This window comes from Aphelocoma coerulescens, chromosome 17 (assembly GCF_041296385.1).
Source record: "Aphelocoma coerulescens isolate FSJ_1873_10779 chromosome 17, UR_Acoe_1.0, whole genome shotgun sequence".
NCBI lineage: Eukaryota > Metazoa > Chordata > Aves > Passeriformes > Corvidae > Aphelocoma > Aphelocoma coerulescens.
In genome coordinates, this window is record NC_091030.1 from 9,284,380 (window position 1) to 9,305,875 (window position 21,496).

Consider the following 21,496-nt stretch of genomic DNA (forward strand, 5'->3'; position numbering starts at 1 on the left):
GCATAACAAGCAATATGTTACTTCAGTTCTACTCACAGTGTTCTACAGAATGCACTGTTTGTCCATATGGCAACACTAAGGAGGAAGAAACATTTGAGGGGCAGAAAAGAAATAACTGAGAAACTCCACATAGTGCTGAATAACTCCAGAAGCTACTTGTCTCCCATACTAATGGCTCCTTTCACACCATCCCCATCCCTAAATATCTGCATCTGCCAATATGGAATCTTGGCACTCGTGATGAGAGGATCTTAAAATTGCCAGGATCAAAACTGTGTTAGGAACCTGCAAAGCTTCACTTCTAACAAGCAGAAGATGGAATCTGGAGTGAATACTGTTACTAACAAACTACACCCATTGAAAATTCTCTGTATTTCCTTAGGGCTGGCAGTAACACAGGTCAGGAGACTAAGGTTTGACTTGGGTGAGGAGCTCTGAGCTCTCAGCTCCCACCAGTGACCACCACCATAACTAGAGAAGCCCTTTGGAAAAGGCATAAAACACATTAAAGAAAATTATTCTATGCATAGAAGTAACTGCATTCCTGGCAGAAATTCCAACTTACCTGGAAACAAGTTGGCCCAGGTTTTCCTGCTGGTATGTCAGACTGATAGTAAACTTTCAGTTCTGGTGTCAGTGCAATAATTGTTTTAATCACCAATGAAATTATATCTGACCAGAGCTTTTTGACATCAGCTCCTCTGGAAGACAGTCTGCACAGAATGCTTGAAAAAGTCCTCTTGCTGCCAGTGTTTACACTGTCAGAATGGATGAAATTCCCGCTATGGATATTTAGTGAATAGTTGGTTAAGTGCATAAAAACCTGGTGCAAATTTTTGAGAGTGGGTTCTTGATAGGGCTCTGTACAAAATCTAGAAAGTCCATCTTTGGCTATATAAATCTCTAAGGGTTCTAAGGATTTCAGCAGGACATAGAGACGAATATCAAATTTCAGTTTGTCCATGAGCAGTGGTTTGCAAATGTATTCCTGGACCACAGCTGGCCGGCTCTGGATGCTCCCCATCAGCCTGATGTCACCTGGGTCTTTGATGAGGTAGATTCCATCCCCCTGGCAGCCTCCATCAGGCTTTACAATAAAAGTAGGCTTCCAGGATGGATCGTTGTCTTTCATCATACGAACCTAGAAGGAAAAGCATTACAGTGAAAGGCATTAACTGGGGAGGGGAAGAAGGGCTGATACTGTGAAAGCCAGCAAACAAAAATAAATAAAAATAGCATGATCACATCACCAGAGTAGTAAACACCATGCAAAAAAGGCAGAAGATAAACAGTGCTGACAAGCACAAGGAGAAACAAAAAAGCACAAGTAGGGCATTACTAGTATAGACAAAAGGTCATTTTATTTAACAAGCCGTTGTATAAATCATTTCAGGAACTTCTTTTTAATGTTCTGTTCCAATTTACAGAAGGAAATCTGTTATATCTCATGAGATCCATTCTAGTAGTCACTAATGTACATGAAACTGCAAAGTTAAACTTTCGTGCTGCATTTTGAACAACTACTGACAAAGACAATCATTAACTTAAGGAAAGGTGCCTTATTTATTGAGGTATGAATGCAAATACTACCAGAAGAAGGAAAACCGAAGTAAAAATTGGTCACTAACAATACCTTTTTCCACCACTGAAAATTTTTCACCACCAGATCCCCAGTGTTAATAAACCTGGGGAATACTGAACCATGTACAGGTATAAATAACTATGTCACTGATACATCTGCTGAATATCAGAGCTTTCATGTTACATGCATATTCCCCACTGCCTAAATAAATTCTAGTTTATTTATTACTTGCACAGCAAAAGTCAGAACTGCAGAGATGGGGATGCCACAATCAGAAATGAAATTGAGAAAGAAAGGGGAGCCCTAACAAAGAAAGCAGCTAAAGAAATGCAGGATGCAGGCTAGAAGGTTTATCAGGTACTCATGGGATTCAGGACAATAAAGCACTCAAAACCTCTTCCTTCCAAACCAGAGGGATGTCCCAGCACTGACCGCTCCTTTCTTGCATTCCCACATTTTAGGGCACCAGCCCTGCAGCTGCTCTCCCTCTCCCTTCAGCCAGGCACGAGCTGAGCCGAGTCGGAGATCTGGTTTTACCCTGCGGCTCGCCAGCAACAACTGCAGATTGACTTTTAGAAGCCTGAGGACACAAGCTAACAAAGAAAGAACAAATCAGTTGCCACCATCAGCACTGGCACTGCAGAATGAAAGAGGAAAAAATCAGCCCACAGGAAAAGACTGAGCATGGTCAGATCATTGTGATTTTAAAGCAGCAACCTCTGCTGTGACATCAGGCTGCTGGCCCCCAGGAGAGGCCCAGCTGTGTTAGCAGTGAGATTCCCTCAAGGCCTCAAGGGCTTCTGGCTCCACCCTACCCAGTTATTTATTTCATTGAGAGTCACGTTGCTAAAAGCCTTCCTACCAGCTGCAGCAGAAATTCAAGATCCATTATCCAGACTAGGATTTTTTTCACGGACAGGTGTCACACTGACTCAGTGAAAAATCTTTCTTCAAAATAGGTCACTTTGAGGGATAAAACGCCTCAGTGGAGGTCAGGCTTACATAAATGGCATGTGGATAAATAGGTCCAAGTAGATCAGCAGGCCTAGATGGGCAAAGAAGGAAAGCAGGATTTATGTCCTAGTCTTTTTATCACTATAGAATAATCTTACCACTATAAGAAGCAGAGGAGTTCTCTGGTTCACCGTTGTTAAAGTCAGCACCACAGAGAAGACACCTGGTTAATCTTAACCCTCCATGACCAAACACACCCTGCTGTGACTCCTGTTGAACATACAAAGTGCCAATAATGCCCTCCTGGGGCAGAAAGTAGTAAAGAACCGCTGTGACACCAGGTGGAAGAATCTGCCTCCCAGTCCCATCTCTGCTGTTCACCCCTCAGGCTACGTCTGCTCTGCTCCAGCAGCACCTTTCCAAAAGAGATGATGCTTTTCAGGGACTATTGCTGAAGATGCAAAAGAACCTGCCTTTAAAAATATTGCACTGTAACAATCACTGGTCTCTGAGATCTCCTCTTAAAATGAAAAGCAAATAATTTTTTTCACCATTTTCTATTCCTTTTTTTTAATGGATTAAAAGGCCTGGATATTATTCAGGCTTTTTAGTCCATCAAAACCTACACATGGCAGATGAAGATAGGCTGGTGGGGAAAGGGGGAATAGTAATCCAGAGTCAGTCTGTTTTTTAGCAGATTTACTGTCTTGAAGAAAACAGACGGTTTCTTGATCTTCAAGGAAATTCCCAAGAGTCGCCTTCCAATTCTCCACAATCCCCTCAACTATATTCTTTCAAATTCTCATTATGAGGAGGCTTGTCCAGACTTAGAAAATTCAGTCATGTAGGAAAATAAGTTTATATGACATGAGATATTTCTGTGTCCTTTGCTTGACAGAAAGAAATTATCTTTAAAAAGCATGTTGACCATGCACAGTTAACAGCAAGAGGAGAGCTTGGTGAAAATCTGCAGGTTTGGCTTTCATGAGGAAACACAGGCTGAATGAATATGGTGTTCTGGAAAAAATGCAAATAATGGGCTATAAGATCTGACAGCACAAAGACTAGAATATTCATGCCTATGCCTAAGAGGTATCCAAAAGCTGAAAACCTGATTAAACCACCAAAAATATGCTGTGCTGGAAATTAGACCATCCAAATTAGATTCTTATTAAAAATTAATCATACTGGCCTATTCATCATCCTCACAGACAACACAAAGAAGGAAGTATGAGAACAATCAAGGTCCTGGTTTGAATCCCAAGCTAGTTATTCTTCAGAAATTGGAATTTCATGTTGGAAATGTCCTCAGCACACACATTCCAACATATTCTTCCCTGCTAGTGAAGAAGCAATGACTGCAGCACCTGAGAGATTTGCTTATCTGTAATTCATCTTCTGGTACAGTGACATGTTAGTACAAAATGTTTTAGAAAGTAAAAAATTGGTGAATAATGGAAATAGCTAAATATATATTTACTTAGTAAAATGAACTTTTTAAGCCCTTGATGAAAACACCCATCACCATCTCATTTCAATATAAATGAAATTAAGGGAACTACCTTTTTGTTGATATTTCCAGTATGAAGCTCATCCACCATAACTCCAGTGCAGTTTTCTCAATTACTGGCTTTCAAAGCACAGAAGATTAATATTAGACTACCTGTAGTGTTTTCTACCTGAATCTAGGTATAGGGGAAAGCTGACAGCATTTGATTTCATTACTGATATGTATGAAAACATTTACTATCATGACTACAGAAGTGAGGCACAATAAGGATATTTGAGAGAGAAATTGTTTTGAAATGTTGTAGTGCAAATGGGGGAAGCAGCAAGATTTAAATTCTCAAGGAGTTTCTTCTTTCAATAATCATTTCTGTTACAGGCAAAATCTCACAGGTGCTCATTTCCCATCCAGACCTTTGCGACAAAATCCTACACTATGAACAGCACCAAACCATCTTCTTGTGTCTAACCTACACCTGCACTGACACAGTTTGTGACTTTTGATAACTAACATATTCCAGCGTGTCCCAGTTCCTCCAGGGACATGTCTGACGTGCAGGCACCACTGAAGCTGATCCCCACTTGTCTGTTGTGAACAAGCTGAAATGCAGTCTCGGAGAGCTGACGGTTTTGGCAGCACTAGGGTTGCAAAGCAAACAAAACCACATATGAACAAATAAACAACAGAAAAGACTGGAGAACTCCTGCTGAGAACTCACCAAACTGCAAGTGAAAAGTGCTCTGAACCTTTTACGGTTCACAGGGGATTTGGAATGTTTTGGGTTGTATTTTTTCTTGTTCTGGAGGGGTTACACTCCGAACTTGTGTTAAGTAGAACATAAACTCTTACAACATAAAATATAATGTTTGATAACAAGAACTATGCTTTTCTCCAACACAGATGGAAGAACATATGCAAAGGAAACTCCTAGGAGTGTGTTACTGGACATCTGTTCCTCTTGGAACACAAACGGCAGCGTTTGCAGCGCAGGGAGCGGGAGCAGAGCGGCGTTAACTCGCAGTGCCACCTGGTGCCGGCGCACGGCGCTGGCTGAGCGCGTCACCGGCAGCTCAGCCTGGCCCAGCGCTGCCTTGTGCTCCCGAAAGGCTCGTCCCCACCACGCACTGCACCCTCCTCAGTCTGCCTCCACGTCTGTGCACTGATCTACCTGTCCTTGCTAAGCTGCTTGGATGATTTACACTCCTTTTACAGGCTGGTCTTGCAGCAGTGCCATGGCAGTGACCCAGCCTACTTGAAGAGTATCTATTAAAATATGTTAATGAATTCAGCTGGATTATAGATATGGTAATTATCTAAAAAGTTGCACCCAGTACAGAACTCTGTTAAAGCCCAGACCTTTCTTCTCTCACTTTTCCAAGCAGAGCATACTGTAGGATGCAGGAACATGCTGGACGAGTCAGACAGGGTTAAACAAACACATATTACATTTTAAAATATTTGTAATAACGAAACCAAACACCAACACACAGCATCACCCTTTTTCAAAAAAGCCAAAAAAGAATGGCATTTTATTACATTCTGAGTATTAAACAAAACAACAGTTTGACATGAGGTGATGTGAGTGTATTTAACAATGCACAGAACAAAATGCTCTTCAGGCCAAGTGGACTGAAAGGATTTCAGTGACAATGAACCTGGTGAAGCACCACACTCACCACACTGTACTGGAACCTTCTCAGGCCAGCAGAACATGCAGGGAAAAGGGCTTATGGTTCTATCAGGTTCAATTTTCAGCCACCTCTCCTGGCACAGCAGAGAAGCGGAGTTGTTTTGAAGCTTATTGCAGAATGTAACAAACAAAGCTAACATCCAGACATCCAGACCATGACTGATCCCAGGCAAACTGGAAAAGACGTCATGGATCGCTGTAGTATTCTGAGAGTAAAAGCTGTGTACCTCTTCCACAAAGAGGGCAAGTTCTTCTGGCAGAATCCAGGATTGAGGGTAGAAATCGTATTCCACAGGAAACAGATTTTGCATTGTTCTCATGGCCCGACTCAGGGTAATCTTCCGGACGGTCTCCGTCATGCCTGGGAAGAGAACAAAGTGACAAAAACCCCACTCTGAAGTCTCATCCTAACAGTAAACATATCATTTCAGAGTATCATTACTCACTCTGCTGGGAAGGCACTCTGGTCATTGCTGTCAATAAAGCTGAACATCTTCTGAGATTTAAAATCTGACACAATAATTTTGGTATTCCTCAGCCTATTTCCTATTGAATGTGTTTCTGTATAATACTAGAAAAAAATTAATTCTCAAAAATACAGCTCAGAATAAAAGACAGAAAGCTTTAGCCAAATATTAACTAGTGCCTTTGCCATAATCCAAAATTATTTTTCTAACCTATCATTCCAGGAATAGGTACAAATATAACTTAAATGTAATCAACCACTTTGTGTTTACTTTGCAGTTATTTAAGTATCTGCATCACAAAGAACAGGTTATTTTGTGAACAGCCAAACAAACATTTGCTGAAGTCTTATGTCCATTTGGAATATGACTAAAAAGCTATTTTTATGGAAAAGTTTCTAGTTAAACCCTGCATCAAATTAGCACAACATTCCTGGAAATCAGGTCTAGTTCTGAAGGGCTCTGGTTTGCTTCCTGTGCAGCCACTTGTTCACCAGGTAGAAGCCAAAATACAGACAGGTCATATTCATCTAACACTGATTCAAACCACCAGAAAACAATACCATCCTACACCTAAGTGGGAACTTCCCTCAGGCAGGAGAAAGCCAGGGTAAATAAAGGCTGGAGTTCGATATCTGAGGTTCTTATGCTCACAGCACACTAACAGCAGCCATAAATCTGAAGTAAAGGGCTTATATAAGTCAATACCTAAGCTCTTAGCTCTTATTTAGAGAGATCTCAACAGGGATTAAATGGGAAAAAAAGGAGCTTAAAAAAGTAGAAGAGTCATCATAAGATGAGGACTGACATGAACTCTTCAATATTAAAAAATCCATTTAAGGAATTCTGCTTCAATCTTCTCCCTGAGATAAGTCAGAGTATGAAACAAAACAGATTCTTTCCACTTTGAATCAAAACCAAATCCAAAGATACAGCACTGTTATCAGTGCCAGATAACAGACAGTAATTGCATACTTCACTTAAATTACAGCCTACCACTCCTCTTTTTCCTAACTTCACGTGTATGAAGTATTCTTCTCATCAAAACCACTTTCTCTCCAAACCAAATTTCAGTTCAGAAATTGTTCAAGACACCCACTCTGACATCCTTACCCCCTCAGCAGAAATCACCCACTAAACCCAGTAATATGCCAAAAATACTATCTGCTGATTAGGCAGATAATTCACATTAAAAACCAGTGAAACACAGAACTAGGTCAAATAAAGCATTTTTAAAGCATTTGTTTAAACTAGAAAGAGAAGTGAAGTACCTGGAAACTTGTTGACTTGCCCTGAGAAAATGTTATTATCATGAAATGATACCCCGTGCCAATAGATGTCACACGGCAAGCGGCGGCCTAACGGAAACTGCAAAAGAGAGGCAACAAGTTTTGAGCAGTCTGGGAATACCTGTTCATTCCTGTCTTTTTTAAACACTCATCTTAAGCATAAACCATTCAAAAACAGTCTTCTGACTGTCAAAAGAAAACAAGCTCTGTATTTTGGTTGCAAAACTGAGAATATTTGGATCAGCTCAAGACTTTAAAGTGAACAAACCAAGAGAGGTTTTTAGAAACCAAGCCCAAATGACTGAAGGCTGTACTGAGAACCCCTGAGCTTCTGATCAGCCACAGACAAGTTATAAATGCAAAGTGGACACTCAAAGCAAGATATTTAAGTGCAATGACTGTATTATTCATTCATATATATCCAGTTATAAGTATTAATTTCTACAGTATTAATTCCTTTCTGGTACTAATAGCCTGTAATTTAAATAAAAGCCTGCAATTCAATTAATCATTTGTTGAGCATATGTATTCCCACTATTAAGAACTAAGGCGATTATTTCAACAATATTAAGTATTCCAGGTTCTTTTCCCATTCACACAAGATTTCACCGTAAATTGGAAAACTGTAGTTTGTTTTCTATTATCAAAAATATCACCCTTTTTTTATGCACTCTGAAGAGCTCAGAAGCAGCACTGGCAATTACTGAGAGCAAGTTTCTAATAGTAGTAAAGTGGTTTATAAAAAACCCAATTAGTTTTGTGTAAAGAAGGTGCTCTTCTTTTTCTCACTTATTCTCTTCGACAGGGCCCCATTTATCAAGCCAAAAAAAACATTTCATCTGCAGCTCCATGAAGATGCCATTTAACTACCATGTGGAATACATTCACAGAAAGAGCTTCTATTACTAGGCTACATCTTTTTCAAATAAATCTGCTATATTTAGCATGTTAGGACACATTTGCATTAAATACCTACCACCCTCATCACCCAGTACCATTTACGTATTGAAAGAACCACAGTATATATAATATAAGAAATATTTTTATATTATAAGAATATTTCTTATTCTGTACTTGAAATGTAATTTTTCTTGTTTTAAAACATTTCTTTAAGCAGTGGATTATTTTTCTTTTGAGTATGACAGAAAAAAGAATTGCATAAACCTTTTGAGTGCATTACTTTATTTGCTACTTTAATTAAAATTTCAGTTTCCTCAGTAAATAGCCTTGAAAAATTAATTTAAAATGCTAATTGAGCAATGCATCCTTTCTGTTTCCTTACTTGCAGGGATGAGAAACCCAATTTAACAAGAGCCAGTGGATTCTGCACTTATTTCATTATTATTCAGCCTGCAAAATCTGTTTTTGTACAAGTGAAAATTAATTCTGTTGGGCTCTGAAAGACAATCAGTGGCCTTAACCTCTCTCCACAGGTATATCCAGAATACAGATGCAGCATTCAGTCTCAGAGTGCCCTTCCCACTAAAACCTGAGCAATTTATTTATTTATTAAATGAAATTGAAATGAAAGGAACAAAATTTGCATTTATATAACACCTTTCATCTACAGGGGATATCAAAGCTCCCTACAAACACTGCACTGAAATAATTTCACAGCAGATGAGGAGTGAGCAGCTCTGGACAGGAAGATGGAAGCACTGCACCCTCTTGTCGGAAATTTGGGATAGCACAGCAAGGGCCCTGCTCCTGAGAAATCAAGATTATCTGGATTTATCCAACAATGGGATCAAACTCAGCTCCTGAATGAGCTGGGGAGGATTCTGTAACCTCTGCAGTACACTTTACGTAAGAGTGGTGTTTGGAGAGGAGCCAACAAGTTTGATTATCTGGCGCCTCTGGCAGTGCCAGGCAGATATAAATTAATCTTACTGTGGTGGGAGAGGCCTTTGCACCACATTCCCAGCTCCTGGTGCAGGGCAGCAGCTAAAAAGAAAGATGGACATAAAACCTTGTACCTTCAGCTGCCTTGGGTCAGGTGGAATAGCCTCAGATCTGCACTATCCAGTGCCAAGGCCAAGGTGGTCCCAGCCACAGTGGGATGGAGGTTGTAAATGTGGCTGGAGCCATCCTTTTTTAAAATCTTGTAAATCTTTTTTATTCAGATTTGGGCAACATTTGTCAGAAAAAAATAAACAAGGAACCATAAAGAGAATAGAGTTGTTTCTACAACTTTGACACGATTAATAATCCATCATAGTCAAATCTGTCTGACAGGTCATTTCTACCTTTGGATAAGAAGTCAATAATTTAAACTGTCTCACAGGTCACATCAGTCTGTTCCATCATGTTTAATGACAAGTTAAATGACTCGTCAGCTTTTCCAGCATAAAACCTGAAACTCTCCCTACACCCCTGTGCAGCTCCGGAACAGCGAGACAAATGAAATGCTCGACACTGGGATATTTGATGCCTGGGACATCTGCTTCTTCCATTTTCCTGGTAATTGAAAGCTTGCTGAAGAAATAATTCATTAAGTGATGAATAAACTCGGGATGCAAGCTCAATTTGTGCCCATTATTTCATTTGGCATATCATGTTCATTTAAAGAATCTGACACGCTGGATCACATTGTCCAGGGTAGCAACAGAATTGGCACACGTGTGGAAATTCTGCAGTGCTTCTTAAAAGGTCCACCCACACAGGCCTGTCACACTTGATCATTTAATTTACTCAAAATTCCCACAGCTGAAAAAAAAAAAGTTGGATTTCTTTTGCTTCTGTAACAGAATCTCAATGGTCAATTTGCTGTCTTGGACTCCTTCACCTCCTCCCCACATATCAGTGCCACAGAATAAACTGCTCACCAGTATTGCCAATGTTCAGAGTATTCTTCCTTTTTGTGTGTGTCTTATAATGGCATTTACCATATGTCAGTTCACTCATAAACTACTACCATGTGGCCAATGCTGTAATCACATGGTACATTATGTCTTACTTCTACGAATGATCATGGAGCACATTGCAGGGACAGACTGTGACTGGAACCAAGCTCTTCCAGCAAGGCAGGGAAATTAGACAACAGAGATTTCAGGAGGTACAAGTTAAAACAAAATAAAATAATAAAAAATGGATATATGACACTGTTAGAATGCTATACATTAGATAGAAAAAGTTACAGATGAAAAGAAGTCTACTTGAAAAAGCACATTATACTGTCTCCTCCGAACAAAATATTCCAGCCAACACATCCAGCAGCAAACAGCAGAAACGAAACAAAAGCAAGAATAGGAAAATGTAAAAGAAGTAAAGAGGGAAAAAGATCAAATCTACTACAGTGTGCAATCTCTTGAGAAGTATTATACAGGGGGTAACAGTAGAATAGCAGTCCCTGAAACATCAGTATTTAAAATGCATGCATTTCATTACTACTTCCAGGCCTTTTTTTGTATTATTTTCATGGATCCTACAAGCAACATCCGTGTTCCCTCTGCTGGTCCTGCTGTAACAGTGCAACCAGCTCCAAGGCTCTGGCCATCCCTGACAGGGGTCTGAACAAATATTTCACTGTTGTTCCTCTAAACGTCTGAAAGGGAGAGCTTGCAGAATTACATGTAGCTTGAATAAAGAGTTGTCCTTGGATTTCTCTTCTCATTTTTATTTTTCTCTTCAAAATCCTGACCAGATCTTATTAACCTATTTATAACCTGAAGATATACAGCAATACTTGACAGTGACTTGTTTCCAGGGAATGAGTTATCAGCCACGGAGATGGTGCAGTCAAGCATCACAAAATTCCGTATTAGGCCTCTTCTTTATTAAGAGACAAAGTGGCCAAAGGAGGAAGCAACAAACTAAATGAAAAATATTGACTGAAGAAAGAGATGGAGGAGAGAGGATATTGAGGGAGACAGGGAACAAAGAGAGATGAAGTAAAGGCAGCAGCAATTGCTGTTGGGGGATGCAAAGCAGGAAGGAAAAAGCTGATTAATGCAGTGCAGAGATTCATGAGAGGAACAAGAGCTTGTGAAACAAGTCAATTAGCAGGAAAGACTATCAAGTGCAAGACAAATGCAAAACAGTCAAGTCTCAGGAAACTATAAAGACAAAATTAACCACTAAGTGTGGCTCACTCCCAGCACAATCTGCGAGGCCAACTGATATCAGTGATCCAGAAACCCTCTCTGGAATGGCTCCCGGCCCTCTGAACATAAAATTTAACCATAGAACCAAAGAAATTAAGTGTGAAGTGCCCCTGCTCTGCATGTCATTGCATAAAACATGGAGCAAGGCTGCTGACAAACAGCCCACAGGTGCACTGACGGCTAAGAGAGGTAAATGTAGCAGGTTTGAATTTCAAGTCTGGTATGTTGTTACTATTTTGCTGTACAAGCAGGAGTTGAGAACTGGGGCGCTGGTGCAAAGAGGTTTTGAAATTCTGCCACTGGATTTAAGTAACAAAAATCTTGAAATAAAATTTTATGAAGTCAGAGAAGGAGAAAGCAGTACTCCTCCTGACACAGTGCACACATGTCTTTGTGGGATTAGGTATTCAGGACATTATGAACAAACACAGGTAACACTTATTGCCATTCAGTCCTCCAGAAAATAAATTTGTAGCATTTAACTCTGAGGTTAGAAACTGCACAGAACACACTGTCTACCCCAAGTCTGTACAGATTTTGTTTTAAAAGCATCAGGTGCACAAAAATATCATTATTTTGTAAGTGGCAATCCCAAAGGCAGCTTTGTAAAGTGGAGTAGCTGCTGGTCAGAGATCACACAGCTCCATCTTAGTTCTGCACGTGAGAAACAGTTCATCCTCAGGTTTAATTCTCATTTTCCCTCCACCTTCGCTCTTCCAGACAGATTACAATTACCCTTTTTCTTACACAAGTGCCTCACAAAGCTCCTAGAAGCCATGTAAACTTCTATAAAGCTATTTATAAAGCTGTTAGGGAAAGAAAATCTTTAAAATTGGAGAACAATTTACCATCTATAGTAAGATGTAGCTGAGAAATCTCTCCAGGATTTAAATAAGGAGTTGCAAAGCATCAGTTCTGTGCCAGCTCCCCTATTGTCCTGATTCCATTTCAGCACATACTGGCACTCACTGAAATCCGCACAAAGCAATGAGAAAAACACATGACTCGAGCAGCAGGAGAAAAAAAATAGCTATAGCTGCTCTACATAAAGTAAATTAGCAGTCTAAAGCCTGTAACGGGTGCATTATCAGCTGGGTTCATACCACTGCGTTCATACACCGTGCTCTCTGACACGCCTTGCAAACAAGGGCAGCCGCTTTGCCACAGCATCAGGCAGCGGCTCTGCCGGGCCAGAGCCACGTACCCAAGCCCTGAGGGAAGGGTGGGAGGGAAGAAATGCAAATCTACACAACACGTCAAACGTTTCCCCATGGGAGCAGGTTTCTTTCTTGCCCTTTCCGTGATCAGTTTAAGCTCGGAAGTGCAATACCCGATTACCCCTGTTCTGGCTTGCATAACTAGCCGTGGCACTCGTAATCATGAATCAAATCAGCTCCGGACCCGACATCTGGTTAGAAATAGCCCCAGGGTCGGGGCGGCACAGCCGGGAGACCCCCGGCAGCAGCGGCCCTCAGAGAGGCACGGGAGGAGGAGTAGAATGGCGAAAGGCTTTGCGGGGCAGACCCACGGCACGGGAGAGGAGCCTCGGCAGGACCGGCGCTAGGCCGGAGCAGGGGCAGGGATGGGGAAGCGGCCCCGCGGAGCCCCGCGAGTTCCCCGAGAGCCGGTCCCGCTGCCGGGCGCTTACCTCCTTCCAGCGGAGCTGCCGCAGGCTGATTTTCAGGGCCTCCAGAGAGGTCTTGGCCTTGGAGCTGTCCACCGTGACCCCGGGCCGCCTGGCGCTGTCGCCCCCGCTGCGGCGGCTCGAGGCCCGCCGGGCCCTGCCCCGCGCCGCCCGCCCGGTCGAGCCCTGCGCGTCGGCCCCGCGCCGGCCCCGCTCCTGTTCCCGCTCCCGGCCGGGCGCGGCGGGCAGCGCCCCTTGCCCCGGGGGCACCGCGGCTGGCGGGCCATCCTGCGCGGGCTCGGCGGGCAGGGCCGGGGACCCCGGGGGCTCCTCCGCCTCGCGGGCCGGCTCCATCTCCGGCGGCACCATCCCGGCCGGCTCCATTCCCGCCGTCCCCATCCCCTCCGGTTCTATCCCCGCTATCCCCATCCCCGCTGTTCCCGTCCCCGCCGGTTCTATCCCCGCTATCCCCATCCCCGCTGTTCCCGTCCCCGCCGGTTCTATCTCCGCCGTCCCCAGCCCGGCCGGTTCCAGCCCGGCCGGTTCCATTGCCGCCATCCCCATCCCCGTCGGTTCTGTCTCCGCTCTCCCCATGCCGGCCACTTCCATGCCGGCCGGTTCCATCCCCGCCGGTTGCATCCCGCCCCCGCTCCCCGCCCGTTGCCATGGCAGCGGCGCGGCCGGTGACCCGCTGGCCCCGCCCCGCCGCCATGACGCCGCCCCCGCCATTTTGGGAGCGGGCAGAGGCCCCGCCCCGCTCGGGAGGCCATTTCGAACTGCGCGGGGCGGGGCCGCCATGTTGGAAGCGGGCGAGGCCCCGCCCCGCCATGGCGGCCCCGCCTCAGGCCGGGCTGAGGGGCGGGCGCGGTGCCCGCCGTGCCCTCCGCCACCCAACCCTCCGCCACCCAACCCTCCGCCCAGGCGGCTCAGACACTGCATCCGCTCCTTACCGTGTGACGGAAAGGTTTTCATGTAAGGCGGGGCTCTCGCCGCCGTTTCAAACCGCTGCCTCTCACAAAGGGTGTTCCCATGGTCCGTCCAGGTTCATCTGAATCGATGCTGGGAGAGCCCCATCTGAGGATTTTAAACACTCTTAGGCACAGCAAGAAAATAGGAAAGCGGCTTTTACAGTGTCAGTAATGGAATAACCTTAACAGCAGCTCCGTGATCAACCTGAGCAAGCTGGAAGATTCCTTGCCCATGGCAGGGGGTTGGAACTACATCATCTTTAATGTCCCTTCCCTGCCAAGCCATTCCAGAACTCCGATTCTATGATACATGAATCCCTCACGACATAGTTATGAGGCAGTGAAATTGAGAACATGTCAGTAAAGCGGCTGTGGGAGCAAAACCAGCTTTATGGAATGCGGGGAGCGCAGGGCTGTGGGCAGGCGGTGGCGCTGCGCCCTGGGAAATGCAGCCTGGATGCAAGGAATTCGGGCTGAGAGGCGAGACTTTGGGAAAAAAACAGGAATAATCAGGGTTCTGTGTGAAGGAGCGATCACCAGAGTCGTGATCTGGAACAGGACTGGAACAGGATATCAGCAGAAATTATTTAAACTACAGCAAAATTTAAATAAATGCAGAAAAAGTTGGCACTGCCGGTTAGCTGCGAGATAAATTAAAAAGGTTGTGTCACGACCCTTATTTTTTCAGTGCCTCACCAATCTTCCATCATTTACCCTTGTAGGCAACGAAGAAGCGAATTAATTAATTAGAGTTGTGTCTTGCAACGTTAAGTGACCAGGAAGGTTGAGGTCAGGTAGCTTGCTCTCCGTTGCTCTCATGTTGCTATTTAAAGATGTGCATTATTTTTTTATAGCTCTGACAGTTCTTAATTAAAAACTTGGGAGCGTTTCCATGTTCCAGCAGGAGCTCAGAGGGGCTGGTAATGTTGGCAGGATGAGTTGTCTGGGTGGTGTCTTTTGCATGTCCACCACTGAAAGCACATCCTTGGCTTCACCACCACCATCAGATCACAGAATCACAGAAAGGTTTGGGTTGGGAGGGACCTTAAAGATGATCTTGTTCCAAACCTCTTCTGTAGGCAGGTACAAATCGGGAAGAAAAATTAATATTTTGCTTATGTTCAACATTGGCATAAAAATTCAGTTGTAAGAAAAGAAATTCAAAGATGTCAGAGTGTGATATAAAGCGGTGGCCTGACTCTGACTGTCTTTTATTTTACTGCCAGGCTCCCAGATGAGTATTTTTAACAGAGAGATTTATCCTCACCAATGTCAGCACTGCTGAAAGAAAGCCGGGAAAAGAGTTAAGATGGGCCAAAGTATTAAGAAGCTTTGGAGCATGGGAAATACCAATCAAAATGATTGCAAAGGGGAAATATATTTATATCTAATTATCATATATCCACATTTCTTACAGGCTAATAACAGACTAGCTGTTCCTCTACCAGAGAAGCTGTAATATATCCCACACCTGGCTTGCCTGTGTTGTGTGGATAAAACCTTCATTTCCTGTTGGGATAAATAGAGATGGGCTGCAGTGTGCAGTGTGGGGTCAGACTGTACATGGCATTCAGGTACAGCAAGGTGGGGAGTAAAGTATAGGTTGGGCACAGGGTAATGCAGAAGGAGAGCATATCCTGCTGGATACAGCAAGCTGGATCTAGCAGCAGGAGAGAAATGGGAAACTTGAGATCATCTGTCCCCTGTGAGGAGAGGGGAAATGTAGAGTTATGGGGTGCTCTTCAACACAAGGTTGTTTCCTGAGACACTTGCTCAGGGGTAGTTGTTGATAAGAACAGATTGTTACTATCTTGTGATAATAAGTGAACAAGAATGTGCATTCCATCCAGGAGAACTGTAATGTCCCTATGCTCTCATTAATTAAATTCAGGATATCAAATGCAACAGAGGTACTGGTCTAATTTTAAGGGAGTGGGGAGGATACTGTTTGATTGTACAGTATTTTACTCATCTCTCAGACTAACAACTTCACTCTCATTTACCCGAAATCGTCACTTACCTGCTGTCTGTGTGTGCACAGGTAACTGCCACATTCAAGGAGGAATCCAGGAACAAAGCAATTTTACAGATGCAGCAAACTGAACAGTGTGAATTTTCCATCACAACACTGTGCTGATCCCAGCAGCTCACACTGAGGGTGAACTGTACTGCCAACCTGTGGTACATGGAATTCATGAGTTGGGCATGTGAACACATCAACCTTATGACGTTAACAAGTAACATTTTTCTTTACTAACAAATTTGCCTTCTTTGGCTAAGCTTTTTTGTTTCCCAGTTGGGATCCACATTTTTAGCTTTTATGTAGCATCATAAGGACAATAACTGTATTCTTTTATATACTTTTCTTTTTTAAAGATAGCCAAGACAAGAAAAACAAAGTAGCATGTAATTTGCAAAAAGAACATACCATCTTTTTAAAATATCATACAAAACTGGCCTCCTGCCAGTGGCAAATTTGCAGAAATACTTTAGTGTACCCTTTTGAAAAAGAACACATTCCTCAAGCCATTATTAAAAAAAAAAGTTACTCATGAAGAACTATCCATTTGTGCCTTAAGTTAATAGTTCCTTTTGCAAGGATGGTATCTCCCATCAGTTGTTCTTCCACAAATCCATGAGAAAGCAGTGCTCTATAAAATGAAAAGTCAGAAGAAAACAAATCTAGTAAACAGACTCCACTTGGAAAATGTCTGTGGTGAAGTTATGCTTCAGCCTGGATTTAAATCCATATACATCACCCCGTGCTGCCCATGTTTATGTTTGACCACAGAAGATTTGTGGTTGACCTACATATGCAAACAAAACATTTGCTGCATATTTGGGGTGGGGGGATTTGCATGATAGAAGATGATGAAAATATGCATAATTGTAGATGACATTTTTCATTGCCAAGTCCTGCTGCACAGCCCTTTGGAGCTGGCCATGCATGAAAGAGGTTTGCAGTCCTGACGGGCAGATTGCCTGGCCGTGCTGCGGAGCTGAACCACCGAGACATTAAGCTTCTGTTTCTTCTTGAGCAACACAAATCTGGTATAATCATCTCACCAAGCAGCCCCTGTGCTTGCAGAGGACACGTATGACACTCACTGAGGGAGCTGAAGCCATGAGTTCCACATGTCACCTCTGAGGTTACATCATGGGGCAGCTCAGGAGACTCAAAGATTTTGTTCGTGAGTTTTCTCGCTGTTCTTGAAATCCCCAGTGCATCAGGCAGTAACCACACAATTCAGTCAACAGTAGCTGGTTAATCTATTCTTGCCCCCACATTTCATCCCACAGCAGCATTTCTAGGACATCTCCTGGTGTGTTAGTACACTGGAGACCTTGCTCTAAAATTGCACCAGCACAAGTAAATATTAATAATGTTGATTAAGTGGCATGACAAACCCAGATCTCCTAGGATAGTAGGCGTGCACAGACCCCTCAGCTCTTATGTGCAATATGGAAGTGCTCTCCTGCCACAGAGGTTTTGTCTGTCATTACTGGACGTCTGTCTGGTTGCTTTTCCTACGTCACATCTTATTTATCATTTAAAATCTCTGCAACTCTGCTGTGCAGAAGTGCTTAAAAGGGTTAGCAGAAGGGAGGAAAATTGCATGGCATCAAGACCAGATCTCCCCTGGAAAGCAGAAAAAGTGCAGTGCCTCTAAAACTCCTTCATCTGAGTTGTGAAGGTGGGTTTGGGAAAACCAGACAGGATGAGACAGGAGCAAAAGCTCCCTTCCCTACAAACCAACCAAGGAACTGATTAAAGAGCACCCTGCATGTAACACCCACCACTCCATTTACCCCACATTCGAGGTCTCTCCAAAAAATGAAGGTAGGTAAGAAGAGGGATTTCCATGCAGAGTAAATGTTGGGGCAGGCAGAAATGTGCACCCATGCGAGAGAAAGAGAAGGAAAGAAATCTTGGGAGCCTGTGCCCAAGAGAGAAAGCTGATACAAACCTGTTCCCTGCAAAAACACGTGCAGCTCCGAGCCAAGAAGCTGTCTTAGGGCTTCACTCCTACTGTGTTCAGAGAAATGAGACTTTCTGTGAGTGCTTTGCACATCAAAGGAATAACTCACTCAGTACCTCCATGTGATGCAAACACCCACCATGAGGTTTGGCCAACTGTTCAATGCTACCCAGGGTTTGTTTATCCTAAATCCGTGACGATGTCCTGTATAAATACTTCATTCCACATATTTGCCCAGTTTCATTGTCCAGAAGAAAAGGCATACAGTTTTCTTACTTCCAGTGGAGTCAAAGAATTTTCTTTGCCCAACAAACAAACTAGAAAATTAACAGCTTTTTAAGTTTAGCAGCCTTCAAACTCAATTCTCGGACACAGATCCAAACCATTAACCTCCGGAGATTTAAACCCCATTAAAAGTTCACAGAAGTTCATGAACAGGGAGTATTAAACACCTCCATTCAATTGTGATCTAACAGAAACTGGCACTGCAAGCTTTATTAAATAACAGTTGCCTTCTTTTTCTCAGGATTCCCATGAGATATTTCTTTCCTCCTACCCAAAGGATTTTATAATCTGCGGGATACTGGAGAGCACCAGAATGGAATTAAAAAGACCATTCTTCTTATTTCATCCTGTTTTTTTCTATCAGATTTAAAAAATTAACTATCCCAAGAGAACTCCTTATGCTCCCACCTATATAGGAGTGCTCTTGTGGCAATGGGAGGGTAATGAGGAGAAGCTTTGAGCAGCTCAGCACGATGGCAGGTTCCTGCACGCCTCAGCTGAAATGCAGCATTGCAGAATCAATGCAGAGACTCACCAGCAGTGGCTGTGTTAGGTTTTTCCCCATATGAGTTGAGCTTTGCTGGCGTTAGCATCAAAGGAAGCATGAGCCTAGCCTGACTGGGTGGCATCTCCTCCTCCTTGGGCTTAGGAGAACCAAAGACCTGAATGTTGCTCAATCAGTCCAAGGACATTTGCACACAAAATCTAGGTTATTCATTCAGGTCAACAGTTGTTTTTTTTGATTGAGATATGTACAAGATAAGAAAAGTGCCATGAAATGTTCTAAGTATGCACTAAACATCAGCACAGACCACACAAAAAATCACCAACAAAGAACTAAACCGATGCATCTGCAGGCGAGATGTGTATCTAGAGGAGCCTCTTGGACAGAAACCAACTGACAAAACCCATATTGAGTTATGCTGTATAAAAGTGGGATTAGCATAAACTTGTGCATATTTAAATGAGAAGGTAATGCACTGTTATGGATTGGAAGAAAAGAAGTCTGTCTGGAAACAGAAAAACTTCACAAAGACAGAAGGCTGACCACAGAACCCTCCCCAGAAAGATCTGCTAATACCTCAAAATACTTGAACATGTAGGGTCATAGTCTGTGAACCAGTATTAATTCCTCGGGCTTTTTCTCCCTCTCTTAATTATAAATTTCTGGATTTTTGGCTCTTGCCCATCTCCCACTGACTTACAAGTACTCAGAAATGCCAAGAAGCTAAGGGTGATTATGCTCCTAAGACGGATACAGGGAACTGTGCACTGTCTGCCTGTGGTCAAACTTTTCATTCTTGCTAATGCAAAAGCCAAATAAAACACGGTGTCCAAAAGCATTCAAACATCTGGCTGGGAGTTATTTTATGACTCAAAAATTAATTTGGGAGAACCCAGATGAAATCCACTGGCACGCAAGTAACCCTCCACCCTTTGGAATCTACACAGTTCACATTTCTGATCGTTCCTGTAAATGGAGTGTGGCTGTACTAACAGTCAGAAGACAAACCTCGGGCCTTGCCATCACAGCTGTGCACAGGCCTCATCCCTTACCTGCGCTGGTCCCCACTGAGGAATGCCACGCTCGGATGTGTCAGGTGTCCCAGAGTGGCAACCGTGAGAGCTCACCTGGGCCTGGCAGTGCCTTGCCACCGAGACGAAGCTGGAAGGGAAGAACACTGTGAGCACACAGGGTGCCACAAATCCTGAGAGTATATTCAGTGACACAGTGGGCATCGACTGTGCGTCAGGATTCTGAGAGAGGGCATGTGCTAATTACTAACAGAGCTGTAAGTCACATTGACATGAGACATACATAATGTGTGTGACCACTCATTCAGGAGCTGCAGTGACTCTAGATCATTTTGTATATTGCCTGTTTAGAGTTTCTAACATGGAAAACAGACATGTACAGCCTAGATTTGGCATTCTGTGCCCTCAGAGGGTATGAAATGGCTCCTCAGTGTTCAGACAGCACCACCAGGCCAGGACATCCCAGACACGTGGAGAGACAAACCCCCTGTGACCAAACCTCTACCAAGTGCTGCATGTGTTCACTGCCATGCCCACAGAGCAGCCTTTGCAAGGCCAAATCTCCTTCCTGATTCAGGGGGCTCTGCTCCCTGCAGAGTTCCCAAGCTGGATCCAGGATTACCCAAACACAGGTGCTGAAGGCCAGGAGCAGGAGAAGCAGCCAAGCCAATGCCGGCCATAGAATCACAGAATGGCTGGGGATGGAAGGGACCTCTGGAGATCAGCCAGTCCAACCCCCCTGCGAAGGCAGGGTCACCTGAAGCAGGTGACACTGGGATAGATACATCCAGGTGGGTTTGTAATGTCTCCAGAGGAGACTCCAAAGCCCCTCCTGGGCAGCTGTTCCAGTGCTCTGCCACCCTCAGTGAAAAGAAGTTCTCCCTCTTGCGTGTTAGTTTATGGCCACTGCTCCTCATCCTGTTGCTGGGCACCCCTGAACAGAGTCTGGCCCCATCCTCTGTCACCCCTTGGAGATATCTGTATGGATTGATGAGATTCCCTATCAGTCTTCTCCAGACTAACCAGGCCCGGCTCCCGCAGCGTTCCGCCATAAGCGAGACGCTCCAGACCCCTCATCATCTCCGCGTCCGTGCAGCGCAGCGCAGCGCACGGCTCCGGCCGCTGCCGGCCGCGTCCCGGCGGTGGCTCCGCGGCGGGGCCGGGGCGGGGCGGCCGGGCAGGGCCGGGCGGCTCCCACCGCCCCCCGCATCACATGAGGGAACTTCGGGCCAATGGCGCCGCGGCGGGGCCGGGGCCCCGCTCGCTCCCGCGGACGCTCATTCAAAACGCGGCCGGGCTCGGGCGCCCGCAGCCCTGCACGGCGCCCGGGGCTCCGCGGGGCGGGCGCTGCCGGCCGCGATGCCCGGCGGGGCCGCGGGCTGAGGCGGCCGCCCGCCCGCCGCCATGCCGGTGAAGAACCGGTACAACCTGGTGGACGATGGCTGCGACTCCCGCGTCCCGCTGCACAACGAGGAGGCCTTTCAGCACGGCATCCACTTCCAGGCCAAGGTGAG

At 44.4% G+C, this 21,496-nt stretch overlaps 2 protein-coding genes across 3 annotated transcripts in view; one reads left to right on the plus strand and one right to left on the minus strand.

Annotated features, from left to right (window-relative positions):
- TTLL11 (tubulin tyrosine ligase like 11) overlaps window positions 1–13,597 on the minus strand; it is a 35,847-nt gene extending 22,250 nt beyond the window's left edge. The window contains 4 exon segments of the mRNA XM_069032193.1: window positions 566–1,141; window positions 5,961–6,094; window positions 7,469–7,565; window positions 13,238–13,597. Of these exon segments, the coding sequence (XP_068888294.1) occupies window positions 566–1,141; window positions 5,961–6,094; window positions 7,469–7,565; window positions 13,238–13,597 (1,167 nt within the window).
- Window positions 13,598–21,319: 7,722 nt separating this feature from the next.
- LOC138119902 (carboxyl-terminal PDZ ligand of neuronal nitric oxide synthase protein-like) overlaps window positions 21,320–21,496 on the plus strand; it is a 29,543-nt gene continuing 29,366 nt past the window's right edge. For both annotated transcript variants that reach the window (XM_069032194.1, XM_069032195.1), the window contains exon 1: window positions 21,320–21,491. In XM_069032194.1, coding sequence (XP_068888295.1) covers window positions 21,387–21,491 — 105 coding nt within the window. In that variant the 5' untranslated portion in view covers window positions 21,320–21,386. The remainder of the gene's footprint in view (window positions 21,492–21,496) is intronic.